Source organism: Antrostomus carolinensis, unplaced genomic scaffold (assembly GCF_000700745.2).
Source record: "Antrostomus carolinensis isolate BGI_N321 unplaced genomic scaffold, ASM70074v2 scaffold2907, whole genome shotgun sequence".
Lineage (NCBI taxonomy): Eukaryota > Metazoa > Chordata > Aves > Caprimulgiformes > Caprimulgidae > Antrostomus > Antrostomus carolinensis.
Genome location: NW_010326434.1, coordinates 17,430 through 32,821, shown reverse-complemented (window position 1 = coordinate 32,821; position 15,392 = coordinate 17,430). Strand labels below are relative to the sequence as shown.

The 15,392-nt window shown below is 37.0% G+C and overlaps 1 protein-coding gene across 1 annotated transcript in view; it reads right to left on the bottom strand.

Annotated features, from left to right (window-relative positions):
- PPIL2 (peptidylprolyl isomerase like 2) overlaps positions 1-15,392 on the bottom strand; it is a 72,323-nt gene that overhangs the window by 39,680 nt on the left and 17,251 nt on the right. Inside the window, exons 6-10 of the mRNA XM_029085856.1 lie at positions 14,851-14,942; positions 12,894-12,983; positions 4,225-4,300; positions 2,679-2,839; positions 1,049-1,124 (exon numbers count right to left, since the gene is read on the bottom strand). Coding sequence (XP_028941689.1) covers positions 1,049-1,124; positions 2,679-2,839; positions 4,225-4,300; positions 12,894-12,983; positions 14,851-14,942 — 495 coding nt within the window. The remainder of the gene's footprint in view (positions 1-1,048; positions 1,125-2,678; positions 2,840-4,224; positions 4,301-12,893; positions 12,984-14,850; positions 14,943-15,392) is intronic.

Below are 15,392 nucleotides of genomic sequence, written 5' to 3'. Positions count from 1 at the left end.
ATAACCTCACAGTAAACCTCTGTGCAAAACACTTTCCATTATAGAAAACCACCAACTCCTTGAGAGCCAACAATATAATCTATATTTTTAAGCCACAGAAGCATTCAATAACACAAACTATAATTTTCAAGTAAGGTCTACTAATCACAAACATTACTTTGAAACCAAATTGTTTCTTGTCAAACTTGGAAGCCAAGCAGGTAGTGATCAGTCAACCACAAATTGCTGACATATGAAGACCTACCCAGTTCTGAAAACAAATGAAGCTAAGTTACTGGAAATATTGCTGGAAAGTCAAACCAAAGGATCAATCTAGGATGTTTTCCACTTCCATTTTGTCAAAATGTCCACTTAGTCAGATATTTTCAACACTCACAGATCTGCCTGCAAATCACTGTAATCCACCAAGGAACTAAACTTGGCAAATATAGTTTTAGCAACGTATTCCATCTTTGCCTAAGTGTGTGACACTTATAAATTTTTGTGCCAAAAGCCAGATCTTTCTCTTCAACTGGGAACACTAATCGCGTAGCTATTTAATCAATATTCAAATTCTATAGATTTGTGTTTAGGCTGGAGAATAAAAGGAAAACTTTATTACATTAACATGCATTTTTTGTAACCTTGAAAAGCAGTAATCAAAAGTTATCACCACAAAATTTGCTGTCATTCTAACAAATGCCAGGTTAGGACAAAAAGGTGGTAAGGATTTTGTATGCTATTTGAGGAGAGATTATACTTCATTCCTAGCTTACATAACTGGATATCCTATTTTGTGGTCCTCGGGCATAGAAAATACCTCATTAATTTCAGTTCAACGTAAGTAACTGTCATTCAAAACTGAAGCTAATTCATAATTGCTCCACTATTTTCAGAATGAGCTCACTGGAAAGTAAGGATTTATCTGCTCAGGGAATACATTTCCTTGGCATCAGTACTGACCAATTACCAATGCATTCCTCTAGTCCTCACAAATGTGTGTGTGCTAGGGAGCACACTTTAAAACTGGAAAATAAATGAACAGCTTGTAGCTAGGTAGTTCTGGTACCTGCTTCATGGATAGTTTCAGGCACCATTGCAGTGGAGGTGAAGGAAGCACTTACTGCTCCAGTGGAATAGTGAGCCTGTTCATAGAGGAAAAAGCAAGAGAAAAAGACATTAGATCTCCGAATCTATCTACTAAAGATACTATACACATACTAGAAACACACAGATGTCATCCTTCTGAAGGCCGACTTTCCACTCTAGCTGCTCCTACAGAAAGGACCAAACATGTGATGCAATGATAATTCTCCATCTGTTACCTGTAACACTTGTCCTGATGAAACTCTAGTTAAGGCTGTCCATGCACTGAGCTGAACAGGCTTATTGCTTCCATTACTCTTTAATACATCATTATGAAAAGATTCTATTATCACAATTCATTTCTATGTCCACAGGAGGAGATATGAAAGGAGTACTGTTGGCAAGACATCTGTAAAATTCTCCAACTGCTGAGTAAGTGGAAGGAAAATCCAGTGAACCACAGAGATACTGCAGAGGAAAGGAAACCACCCCCCTCCCAACAAGGCCCTTCTGCATGCAGAGGCACGGTCCCTTGGTTCCCAATGTCTATTTTGAGGTTTGTAATTCCCCTGCAGAAAGGAAATGTGAACGTCACACATGGATTTTGTAGTAAATTACAAAGATCTAATAAACCCAGAGATAGGTTTAGCTGCTGTGGGGCAATGCCTGTAAAGAATACAGGTCAGGCCAATGGTCTATGCATAAGGTTACACTGAATCCTATGCAAGTGTAGACTTGTGCCCATCCACATCATTAGCTGACAAATGGACACTCCAACACGTGTAGAGCTCATCATTGTCTCTCACCTCTTTTTTTCTCACTCCATCTTTTGTTTTCTTATAACACTATGATGCCCTGAAAAAGGGGCAAATGCGATCTTCCTCCTTGGTCACATACACTCTCTAATCTGTCACTAAGCCTCCTCATTCAGAGCCATATGCTGCAGAGCTATTTGTTTTCATGTAAGTGTAAGCAAAGCACAGAGACTCACAAATCTCAGAATTATTAAAGAAGAATACTCTGTCTTGCCCATTTCAAACAGCCTTTGATGTAGTAAATGTAGATGCAGACAAATTGTTTCTCTTGACAACCATGAACACACAGTAACATGCACCTGGAAGAACATCCTTTAAAACATTCCACTAAAAATTCTGCATTCCAGTGGAAAAATACGGAGAAGCAGCTGTGGATGATTTATATATCTGACCACACCAGAAGTGATTCACTTGCACTGCCCTTAAGGTGTGTTCTCTCTGGCAATAACTGCAGGAAGCAAAGATGAGCAAATTCAAAGCAAGAAACTACAACCTGGGAAAAAAGGTTCTGCCAACATACACATCATAACCACATCATAAAGATTCTTCCTTCTTACTGTGCTCCATTTCTAAAATGTTTAGGTTCATTTATAAGGATTTAACAAAGAGAAACTCACTGACTCATACAATGTATCTCTAAGGAGTCCCAATATGATTCTCATATATGACAAATTTCCATGAAACAGAAAACAGAAGTAGTGTCTGTTTATACTGCAGTATGACCTCTAAGCTGAAACACATCTACTACCATTCTTGAAGAAGTCAGTCAGTGTCAAACTACAAATTAAGTCAACTTACTGCATTCAGCTTATCCACTTTCTTCTTTTCAGGAGCCTTCATAGTAGCTGCTAGAATATCATCACCTTTGAATTCCTTATAAAGCTCCAGTAAAGTCTCTCGGGTCTCTGTATTTGTATTTTTCAAATAGTAAGATGGATCTAATTTTGCTTTTTCTTCATCTAGATAAGACAAAGTTAAATCATTCAGAGTTAAAAGAAAAATTGTAATTTGTTCTCCTTCAAGTTTATTACATATCTAGCTGCACAAAAATCTTCCAGATATTATTTCTACTTTTTTTAAAATAAAAAAAGTCTAGTAACTATATTTATTCCTGCAGATATAGTAACAAATAGCAATGCATAACACTAATGACAGTATAACTTGAAATACAGCACAATAAATGCCCATATGATGAAGTATAACAAAAGAAAAAAACAACTTCAAATCAACTACTGCAAAAATTTCTTTGAAATCACTAGAAGTTATCTAAGTTCATGCAAGTCTCGTAAAATTTTTATAGAACAATGAAGACAAGATACAGTTGGGTACAATACAAACTTCTGTCCTTTGTCTCCTCACTGAATGGCCAGGCCTGTGACACAAAAATCTGCAGATCAGATTTTTAATGTGATAGCTGAGGGAGAAGGCTGGTGGACTGCACTGTAGAATATTTTATTTTTTTTTACAAGTTTAACTTGTTCTTTGTCTTGGTATGCCTACTATCTGCTGGATATTAAATATTCCACCTCTGAGATAACACCCACTTATTTTGAGTGGGTAAACAGAGATGCTTGCTTGCAGAACTAGTAGCTTTAAAAAAAAAAGAGGAGCGTAATAAGACCCAGAAAAACACACCATGCTTAGAATCAGCAATCAGACCTCATTAGAAACAGTTCTAAAGGAAACCACAAGGGTAAAGGAGATAATTTTTTCCTTCAGTAATTTAATATTAGCAGATATTACTAAGCATTTAGCTATCAAAAAATCACAAAAGAATTGAGAAGCAAACTTCTTAGATATCTGGAAAGAAAAAAAAAGGCATTTTAGAATTTTATTTTTTATTTTTAAAATAATTTGGGGATTCTTTTAGAAAAATCTGTATCAGCCTTTAACTTGGAAGATGTCCACTGTTATCCAAATAGAAGGATGGGCAATACATTGTTGACACACATGAAAGACATGCTAGCAGACAGTTATAAGATGTAGGTTTCCTTGTCTTGGTTCTGGTACAAGGCTAATGGACCTTTTGGCAAATTATTTTTCCTCCTCTTCTCACTTCTCTCTCATCTACCTACACTTAAAGGATATGGAAACCTTTCCATGTTTGCAGAGTACTCTATAGAGATAGTTAATGATTTCTCAAAGAATCGTGTATTTGCTTCAAAATTTGTTAACACCTTTTGATGTGAAAGGGACAGTTTCAACATTTCTAAGAACCTTTCAAAGTTACCACTAGCCACTGAGGGATGTCCGTCCAGAAAACAGTGTCAATTCCATAATGTAGTCTTTAGAATTTGTGTATTTGGGCTGGTGTTTTCTCAGTCTACCTTCAATTCACCCTTACCTGGATCAATTACTTTTATGTTGTTCTTAACATGAAAGAAGTTTGAGACATTGAACTTATCCAGGTTTGTCGGATCCTGAAAATAATAATTAAAAAAACAAATATCAAAGCTCGGTAGGCACCTGTTCCACACAACAGACTAGTGTGAAGGGCAGACACCACCTAATAAATAAATAGGTAAAGACACAATAACTTCCATACTCCCCAAACCACAGAAAGATTAAAAAAATATAAAGCAATCAACCCCAACCAACATCAGCAATGAGCCTGTTCACAGTAGGCTCCTTAAGGATCTGTAATTTAGTCCCAAACATTGTATTAAACATATTTTGCCTACAGAAATTACTAACAGAACTAAGCTGAGTCTACCCTATCCAAGTGAGAAGAAAGAATGAGGAGCTGCAATCCCCTGATTCTTTCCTTCCTTCCTTCTGAGGTTTCGTCTAAGATCTATGCAAATTCACATTAGCCATCTCCTTTTTATATCAGATTTGCACATACTCGCTGAACTTTTGTAATGCATCTCAAAATACAAACACACCTCAGAGCAAGTCTTTGCAGTCAGAACTGTTTTGATTGTGTTTGGTTTTTTTTCCTAGTGAAATCTGTGCTTACAGAACTACATTTAAAAATAAAAAATAATAATAATAAACAAGCAATGAAAGTGGTATTATGAAAACTATTGAGTGACCACTCAAGGAAAACAGCAAAAATACACAGTCCGTTAACTGGGAGTCTTTATACTATCTCTAGGCAACTTGCTGCATAACTTTGACCTTTTGCTAGAGAGAGTGAGACAAGGAATGCCTACTGGTGATCTAGGTTACATTATACTATTATTAAACAGTCCTTAATCCTTTTCTTACAATGACTTCAAGTATTTCTCTTCAGGCTCCTCTGCAGCACAGAAAGGTCAAAGCATCAGCTCAGGACACCCAGTAATTGCTGGAAATTCTATCTTACAGAAAAAAATTCAAAATCTAAAAAACCAGAATATTTTAATAGCATGCAATAGTTTCAAGTTCAGGATAAAAATGATGCAACATATTATGCAAAGAACTATGACACTGACTTGAACAGTATTATCCCAAATAAATGTAACAAAGCTTCTCAGACCACTGCTGTTGGTAAGAAGTTCTGACACTTCCATCTCTGCTAAAAGTAATGATTAATACAAGCAGAGTTGGATAAATGTACCACCTCAAAAGGTGAAGGAAGTAGGACTGCTTATCCTTTCCAGGAAAGGAAAAAAAATAAACTCTGTGTTATTAATATTAATAGAGACAAATGGATGCATAGCAATCCACATGTCTGCCATTCATGGCAAAGCTGAAGGGCAAGACTGACTCCTGAAACCGACTTTTCATGGACAGGAGGCCGGGCAGCAGACAGTAGTAAAGATGACCCAGAAAATGCCTTCACTATATTCCTCTAAATAAAGCTTCTTGATTTACTGATTAATTGATTGTTTAAAAATAAATAAAAGGATATCACAACTGCCAGTACCTTATGAAACCAAGTGTTTTGTGCTCAGGGTACCACGAATCAGATTAGCTCAAAGTGTTTCACAGCCACAGTTCATTCAAATGTTTACCTGGCTTAACCAGCACAATTGCCAGCATTCAGCAACTCTGCCAAAAATGTTTACAGTTTTCTTCCCTGCAAGGGATTCCTCGGGGCTCTCCAAATCCCTGTTAACCTCCCCATAGGCAACACAACCATTATGGTATGAAGGACAGCAGAGACCATGGGGAGCTTCCCCTCCTTGCAGAACACACCCGTCCATCTGCTTTCTGAGGGACCGGAGACAACACCAAACCCCAGAACTGAGACCAATGTCCTCTGCACAAGGTCCTTCGTCACATTCAGGTGGGCCATTTGTTCAAATGGAAATCTCAACAAAGGTTTGATTTACAGTGTTATCCCTTGTGTTCCTGATTCTGCAAAGCAGGGGTCTCACCATACATCAAGAAGGCAGACAACCCACATGCCTGCTCCAAAACCAGTTTCCCTCTGTCAGTAGAAAAAAAACCCCTCAAAAGTCATTCCTCAAGTTGAAATTTGAGTGTTGTCTGACACAGGACGCCCAGGACAAGTGGCTGACATATTGATTCCTCCCTCTAAAATACAGCATCATGATACACTAGGAGAAGTTTGATTAGGATTAGTTTGATTAGAATTAGACAAATGTGCATACTAAGTGTGACAGCACTGCAGTGAATATTAAGTTAAACACCAGACACCATTTGCTTCTGCCATCCTCAAGGGCAGAAACACAACTGACCAGTTCAACCTGTGCTGCAGAAGACACAAACCATTCCCTTACTGATGGTACCGAGTCCTACAACACAAGATACTCATTTTTTAAAGGCAGGTGTGTGTAAATTTTAAAAGTGCACATGGTCTTTACACATATCGCTTCAGGAAGAAAACTGTCTGAACACTAATAATTAGCCTGCCAAGTTCTTCTCATTATATCCATGACAGTTACTGGGCACAGAATCAGAGCAGTCCAACCAAGACACCACAGGAACAGGCAGACAGACTTACATGCATCGTCAAAGCCTTGAGCTCTAATGAATTAACAGCCTTTCCAGGCCAGAGAAAGGCTGGACTCATAGGGATGCTCCCAATCCTGTTAAGAGTAAGGCCTAGAGCCCAAAGGCCTAAAGAAATAAATTCTCTGTAAGCACAGAGAAACCAGAAAGGAAGATGAACCATGAAGAGTAAATTGGCCTACTTTTGTCTTAGCATGTTTAAAAATATGTATTCAAATTACCATGGGTAGCAGTCTCAGTGTTTTTCTTATTAAGGTTACCAACCATAAACTTTAGTTTAGCAAATTACTAGCACAGATAAAGACTTCAAAGGGTTGCTAACTATCATGACTATTAAAAAAATCTTGTATTTGATGTTTTCCTGAAATGTGAGCTCTGAAAACAATTAATCTCAAGTTTTATCCCACTTGTTTTTTCCCTATGAATTTCTGGTTTCACCTACTTAGGGAAACAGCTTAAACTCTGTTACTCTTAAGCACCATGCACACAACCCCCCAAAAAAGCAGGTTAAAACCAGTGCAGTTTTAGATCTTGTGATTTTTTTGAGGCCTGATTGCTCTCACCATTTGGTCAGCCATGCTGCATCCCTAATCATCTTTAGGACTGTTACCTTCATATGCTGACCATATCCCAACACGTCACTTCTTTACTAGCTGCTCTACACATGCATTGGTGCAGGCTTAGCCCTCAAAGAGCCCTCACCCACAACAGAGAGGAAATCTGCTCTAACCTTCTGTCACACAAAGAGCAAAGAGCTGAGGAGTGAAATATCAATTAACAGTGTGCAGCTCAGCTACCTCCAACTTAGCTCATTAGTTATGCTTCCTGCCACAAATGCCAATGGTGTTTAACAGCTTGTCGGGAACCATGTCTTGTCCACGGCTGATTAGGTTGTACAGAGACAATAAAATTGACATAAGGAAGCACATAACAGTATGAGCTTTTTTTTTTTTCCCTTTAACAGTAGCAAACCTGTTTGAATTCTACCCAGATTTTTTTTTTTGTCTATTTATTTCTCATAGAAACCCCCCTCCATTTCTGTGGTGCAAAGCAGATGCATTTGATAGTGTGCATCTATCAGGGAAGGCTCTCAGCAGGCTGCCATCAAAGGATTATGCCTATTACCACTGGCACAACAGAGTTGAGGGGCTTTATTGCAGTTCTTCCAGCAAAGAGAAACAGATCACCTCTGCCTCAGCTTTACCTGCAAGTACTGCTGTTGAGCAGAGTCACACATCTCACTAAGTCCCCTCATGCCAGCACACAGCCCAGCAATAGCTTCTAAGAGTTTCCAGAGCAGGAATAACTTCTGCTGTATCTTCAGAAATTTGAGAGCTGTGGTTTCTGGTTTGTGAACAGAGACACAGTGGAGGATGAAGAACTGACAGGGGGCTAAAGGGGAAATGGTTCTTAGTTCCTCTGAACACTTCCTACCAAATAGGATGTGAAAGCAGGGTATTGCAGCCTTCTTAGCTCTCCCCAGGACCCTCTCACACTTGTTGCGATGGGAAGAAGTCCACAGAACTGTCAGAGTCCATCAACACGTCCAGCAAAGCAATACATGATCCTGATCCTCTCTATGCATCTTGACCTGAGGCAGGTGCTTGCCTGACCACTCTTATATGAGGGAAACCAGATCATATTTATTTATGTGCTTGCTAGTAAGTTCCACATCATTACACAAAGAACAATTTGCAAAATCTATGATTAAAACATACACAGAATTTACAGCAATGCTAATTAATAATAATTTCTACCAGACTGTAGGCCAGATTTTGTCATGCAGATTAAATGGTAGACAGCAGACCTTGAGATCTAACACTGAATTACACCCCCAAAAATTTACTTGGAAGATAGCTCCAAATTCGGTTAAACATTTAGATTGAAAATGAGCTGAAAACCTGTAAAACACAGGACTGAAAGAATCATCTAGTTCTGAATCGTAGTCCAATGCAATCTTACTACGTAAAAAATTTTTAAATGTTACACTGAATCCTACCTTTAAAACAACTGCAAAGTGAAATGATGAACACTAATGTACCAGAATGGGAAGGAGAAAAGGAAGGTAAGAACACTGCAAACAATCTTCAACAACACCAGCCTTACAATTACAGATACCCTGTCCCCACAGATCTCCAAGTACTTTACATCATACCATACCCATTAAGTATAACTAATAACTCTTGAAGTACTTAAGCTGTCTGTCAGCTGGTAGCACATTCATGACATTCACAAGGGATGCTAAGTTAGGATGAGCTGATCATCTTTCAAGGTAAAAGAATATCCGTGGGTTTAGTGTTATGAGAAACATGGACAAAATACAACAGCAATATTCCATTTCAAAGAGATATGAATCAGTACAGTTTAGAGAAAAAAAAATCTGAAATAACGATGAACTGTAAGGAGAGTGAAACTTGGGAAAAAAAACACCTGCACTGGTAGAAGAGTGAAAGCTTGACTTGAGTCTGTGGCAAGCTCACATAGCTAAGAAAAGGAAATTTCAACTTGAGGGTAAAGAGCTACAGTCTAAAAAATCCTGTCATACTAAGACTGCTGGTGTCTAGGAACTACTACAATACGGAATAACATCACACGTATTTCTGTCATTATCAGCAAAATATTAAACCAGAACCCATGACATCTTTTGCCTGAATAACTCCATTCCAGTTTTGGTAATGTATCTTGCACAGCAGGATACAGCATTATTCTTTACCTCCTGCACTGAGGGGCTGGATAATATCACCATATGTTGATGAAAAACTGCCATGCTCTACCCCAGGACATTTGCATTTCAACAGGGAAAAAAGCAATTTCTATATATATAAGTGCAGGAAATGCTGTGTTCCTTTACAAAGTGAAGCACATCACAGATCTAAGATAGTGTTATTAACAACTAAAGTTGTGTTTTTGCTTTTTTTCATTCCAGATACAAAATAATTTGTCCTTTTTAACAAGTAAACTTAATAGCAATAGGACACAAATAACTATCACTAAAATCAAAGCAATCAGCTGAGATGGTGCTCACCAGAAATGATAACAGGGATGGATTACATTAGTGTTTGAATAATGTTTTGCACTGAAAACAGAACAAAGAGTTTTATGCAATTCACTCTCTTCTGAAAAGAGCAAATTTGTTTTGTTTTGTTTTTAATTATATACATTAGGAAAGAGAGGTCAAGTTTGAGGTCAATTGCTATTCTGGTAAAAGAACATCCCTACCAGCTGTAGGATTGCCCTTTACGTATCAAGAAGGAAAAATATGATCATACAAATGATCTGTAAACATACATTATTCAAATTTTCCATTTATCATGTTGTATTTCACTACCAAACACAGGTACCCCATCTGCTTCCTAGAACATTCAGAGTCAGCCTCTGGAAATGCTATTTTCTATTGATAAACAGCTATTACAGACAGTCCTATTCAGCTGTTATTTGCAAAGCAAAGAATGTTTTTTATAGCAACTTCCTTTATGTCTACCTTTGTGCCAAATAGCAGGGTCAGTGTTACCAACTCACTCTCAATTCCAGCTCTCTCACATGCCACAACACTCAATTTACACAGGGGAATGGGAAAACAAGAAAGTGATAAATTTCAACACAGAATTGAAAGGTTTTTAAGAGAAGCAGGATTTGGGAAAGAAGCTCTAGAGCCACAAATTGAAACACAACAGATTGCAGTCATGAACTCTGGCTGAGAAACAAAGCCACAGGTGGTAGAGCTTGGCAGTGTGAAGCCACCATGCTGCCTGCAGTCATGTCAATAAGACAGCTTACAGAGGAGACATTGGTCTGTCTTTTAACAATCTCCATGAAGAAAATACTGTGAGAAAATAACAACAGATTCCTATACCACTATATTCTGATGTATACATAAGAATTTTAATACCCAGGCTAGTCATACCACTTCAAATTGCATTCTAGCTTCAACAAAGCAAGTCAAGGTAGGGTAGCATCTGAATAGGAGAAATTAAGATATACTTGCAAGCTTGCAGTGGGTGTTGTGCAGTGCATTAAATAGCTCTAACTTCTCATTCAACACTCTGAAGCCATTTTAGTCTGTTTGTTGAAAATCTTTTTTTGAAAAAAATATTTCACCTAATTTGGTGAAGGGTCAAACTTTAGCTGGTTAACAGCACATTCAGATGGTCGAAACCTCTTCCAGTCCAATCCCAAGATGGAGGTAGCTTTTCTACTTCTAAACTTACTTGAGAATAGTGTATAGCAAGATTGTACACTACAGAAGTGCAGTTAACACCAATCCATAATGAGCTCTTTACTTAAGAGGAACAAATCTACTCACGCATTATGAACATCATCCTAAATGGGCATGAGGGAGGTATAGGCAGTGTATGGCTGTGACCTCCATGGAGCTGTACCAGTGACTGGACATGTATCATAATCTACTTAGTTTCTGTTAATGGAAACATTCTTCCAAGCAAGATAGAAACCCAACATACCAAGAACAGAATGAAGATGAAAAACATTGATAAAAATCCATATAGGGGAGATCTTAATTGCTAGATGTTGCATTTTGAGATTTAGAGGACTATAGCATCTGTTTGCTTTTATAAAAAATCAAAGCTAGGCATGTAGCAGGAACACACTCTTTATACATACATTCAATTCCAAACCTACAAAGCATACCAAAATATTTTTCAATGACTGCACATTTCAATTATTTGTTAAAAATAATTTGTTTTTCCATACTGATGCACAGAAACATTTTTAGTCACTCATGTTGTCTTTTTTTTACTGTTCCAAACCCATTAGCAACCATGCAGTTACACTCTAATAACATTCTGTTGTGAGCTTTCAATCTGAAAAAGCTATGTTTTTTCCTTCCAATGGATTAAAAACATTTTACTTTGTTGCATTAGCTTGAACAGCCATAAGCCCAAAGGAACAGAGGAAAAATATTTATAAACTTGCTGTTCAGCACTGGGGAGTAGAGAATAAGGCATACATTTCATTTAAATTTAGACATAAATGAAAAATATTTTTCTACTTGAATTAGACTGTATTAATCTTGGTTAGTGGCAATTAACTGTTCAGGAGATGCATACTAACTCATGACTCCAATAATATTGATCCTTGAATCTTGTTTCCCTGTTTTGAAATCTTGCAAGTGTAAAAATGCTTACTTCTAAACAAAAGTTTTAGATCTTTTGATATTAAACTTCATCTGTAAATAAGTATCTTTTCTACTCTGAAATTTACAATGCTGTTTTGATTTAGGTTTTAATTCTGTTAAAAATCAGTAAAAGACCAACATTGGCATCTGTTCCAAAGGCAACCATTATTGGTGGTATCTGTGAGCCATTCTAGGCAAGTACTTAAAGATCCTCTGGTTTACTGCTTATTTTCCTCTACATTTAGAGAAACATTCTATAAAAAATGCTTTTCTGAAGCTTTGACTCTTTTAGACATCTTCAAAAAAGTAAGATGGACATCAACTTTGGTCTTAATGTAACACACGGACTTCCTAAAAGTTTATATATTTTACATTCTAGAACACTTTTATTTTGATAACATAGACCACATACTGTTGGCTGTCTAGAGCTGAAGAGGATTCTAGACATATCTTTACCTTTCCTTTACCCAGTCTTTCACCAATGCACTTCTGTTAAGTCTCACAATAAACTGGAGGCGTCACAGCAATTTTTCAGGTAAGAACAATAGGAAAAAAACCAAAATCTTATGTGTAGTTTCATATCAAAAACTTACAATTATGCACAAGATCTTATATTCAGTCAGATACAGTGAAATAGTGAGCAACTGCAAACACATTTGTCAAAATTCACATTTTTACATGGCAACCTTGACTTTCTCTGGGCACCATTTTTTTTCTCCTTCCATTTACAAAGGTGAACAATCTGCTTATTACAAGGCACAAAATAATCACTCTGTAGATTGTCAAGCTCTAAGTTATAGCACATCTCTGTGGCTCATCTAGACAAAGAAAATACAGCAGTTCCCCTTCTACTCATCACGTAGACAATGTTTCACTGGTCAATTATTCTAGATTCCTGCTACAACAGTGTACACAGCAACATTTCATCCTCTGCAAAAAAAGCTGTATAATAAGACATGTAACAGAGAAATGTTTACCTGCAGTGTCACAATGTCTTGCCGAGTGAATGGCTCATCTGTCAAAAGATCCTTGTAGCTTTTTGGTTTTATGTTCAGCTGCTCAACTGCCTAAGAGCCAGGCAAAAGATATTAAAAATTAGATTCTAATGTGTAAATATTACAAGTAAATATATGATACCAATAAAACCTTAAAGTACAAATGATAAAGAAAACAATTTCACCCTTCACTCTCAACTTCTGGCTGCAATATTTTCATTGTGTGCTTTAATAGATGAGAAGCTTTTGTCCCTACAAAACTCAACAGTTTTGTGTGGTTTTTGTTGTTTGTTTTTTTTTTTAAAAAGAACTTTGCAGTCTCCATTCCATAGTTATGCATATAATTTTAACCATATTAATCATAAGAATACTGCAAAAATAAAAAAATCTTGCTTGCAGTTTTCTAAGTTACGTATTTTACAGATGGTATAAGACAGGCAGCTTTAACAAGGGGTCTGTATCTCCCCCACTGTCAGCACCCCTTAGGGACACACACGTGTCCCAGGCCAGCTCATACAACAGCAGAGTTCCATCAGCCCTCACACTCTGTCCACCCTGACTGCTGTGCCTACCCTGCAGCAACATTTCTGTCCACCTGAGAAAATTAAATGATGCTCAACAAAGCAGCAGCGTGCTATTTCATAGCAAGAATGAATGTGGAAGAAATGCTTTGTTGTTACAAACAAATACATCATACAGAGAGACGACTGTGGAGGTCTATCTGCAAAAAAAACCAACCCCAATCCGTCTTATTCACCCAAATGTCCTCTATTCTCCTTAGATAAAAGTAATAATATTTTTCTAGTACTTCCAGGAGACTGTAAATGAGTTATATGCTTATAACAAACTGATAAATGCTATTGCTTCAAGTGGTACCCCAGACGAGAAACAGACCCTCTTGGCACAGCTTGTTTAGGAAGCCCGGTATTACAAATAGTAGCAAACTGAGCAATAGTTTTACTATATCAACAAGCATTTCACAAAGACTATTCTTAAACTATTCTTGCCTTTTAACCACAGCAAAGCATCATGCTTCCGGGAGGAAGAGAAAATACCTTCTCTTTTAATCTAATCTTGACAGCTCTCATAGCTGGAATGAAGACAGTTCAAGCACAACAGAGCAAGTTTTCAAAAAGGGGATGAATCCAGCCTTTTCCTTGATTGCAATGGTTTCTGCTTGTTCCTCTCTCAGTATCTGAAACTCCTACTGGAATTTCCCACCATCAGATTTCAAAAAGCAGATGTTTCAGTGTTCAGACTTTTTACAGCACTGGATATGGACCTATTAATTGAAGGATTTATTTGCTACTGAAAAATAAATACTTTTTGCTTTCACAGTAAGGATTATGCAAACAAGTCACAGCTAAAATTCCATCTGGGTTCTCATAAATGTTCAAAAAACATAAATAAAAATGCAGTTCAAATGTCCATTAAGGCAATCCCTCTGCTCTTTCCCCAGCTGCAGCTAAAATACTCTTTTTTTATTCATTCATATGAATAGAAATGAGGCAATTTATGTTTTGGTGATGACTCTGTCAGAAGACAACAGAAAATTTGTCTATTAATTCAACTGAGGAGCATATAAATGCTACTTATTTTGGTCTGCAAGATTTAGTGCCTACAGATTAACTTAGGAAAATGTTTTAAAAATATCTTTTAAATCATATTCTAGGGTTGTTCGTATTCTGAAGGCAAATGGACAACAATTTGTGAATTCAGTTCATCTCCCAATATCTTTTAAATCATATTCTAGGGTTGTTCATATTTTGAAGGCAAAGGATGGACAACAATTTGTGAAGTCAGTTCATCTCCTTGTACTTTATTTTCCCTCGCTGTAAAACAAGAATAAAACTTACCTATCTTTCTGGAGCATTTTGTGATCTTTTATGAAAGGCATCAAGCAAAAAATATAAATAATGAAATGCAACAGAAAGCCTACCTCATAGGCAAATACATTTCCAGTTGTCTTGATGGCCACAATATGGGAGTTATTGGTGAATACAGTAAACAGCACTGGACAGTGGTATTTACCTGATGGAGGGGAAAAAAGTTTAAATTTTGCATGAAGTTCTGCAACTCTTTTGAAATAGCTAATTTCTGTTATCTCTGTGAAGAATATTTACATTAATTTCTAATATAAAGTGTAACTTCAGTGTGTATTTAATGGTGTATCAACTACACTTTGATTCTTCAGTGACAAATAGAAAAACTAACACTTAAGAGAATTAGAAAGCAAGCAATGAAAATGCAGTTTTGAAACCTACTGTCTTCAATCCCCCAACAAAGAACTTCGTCCAACTTGGTTGGTATCTATGAAGTACCACAATATAATCATTACTGTTGTAATCAAAGCTCTATTGACAGCACGAGCCTGTAGCTTATAATGTGCCCAGTGCTCTGTTTCCAGTGTCATTCCCAGGAATAAAAGTTTAGCTTATATCCTACAAAAAAAGTTCATAGCAGCTGTTGTGTTTTTAGGAG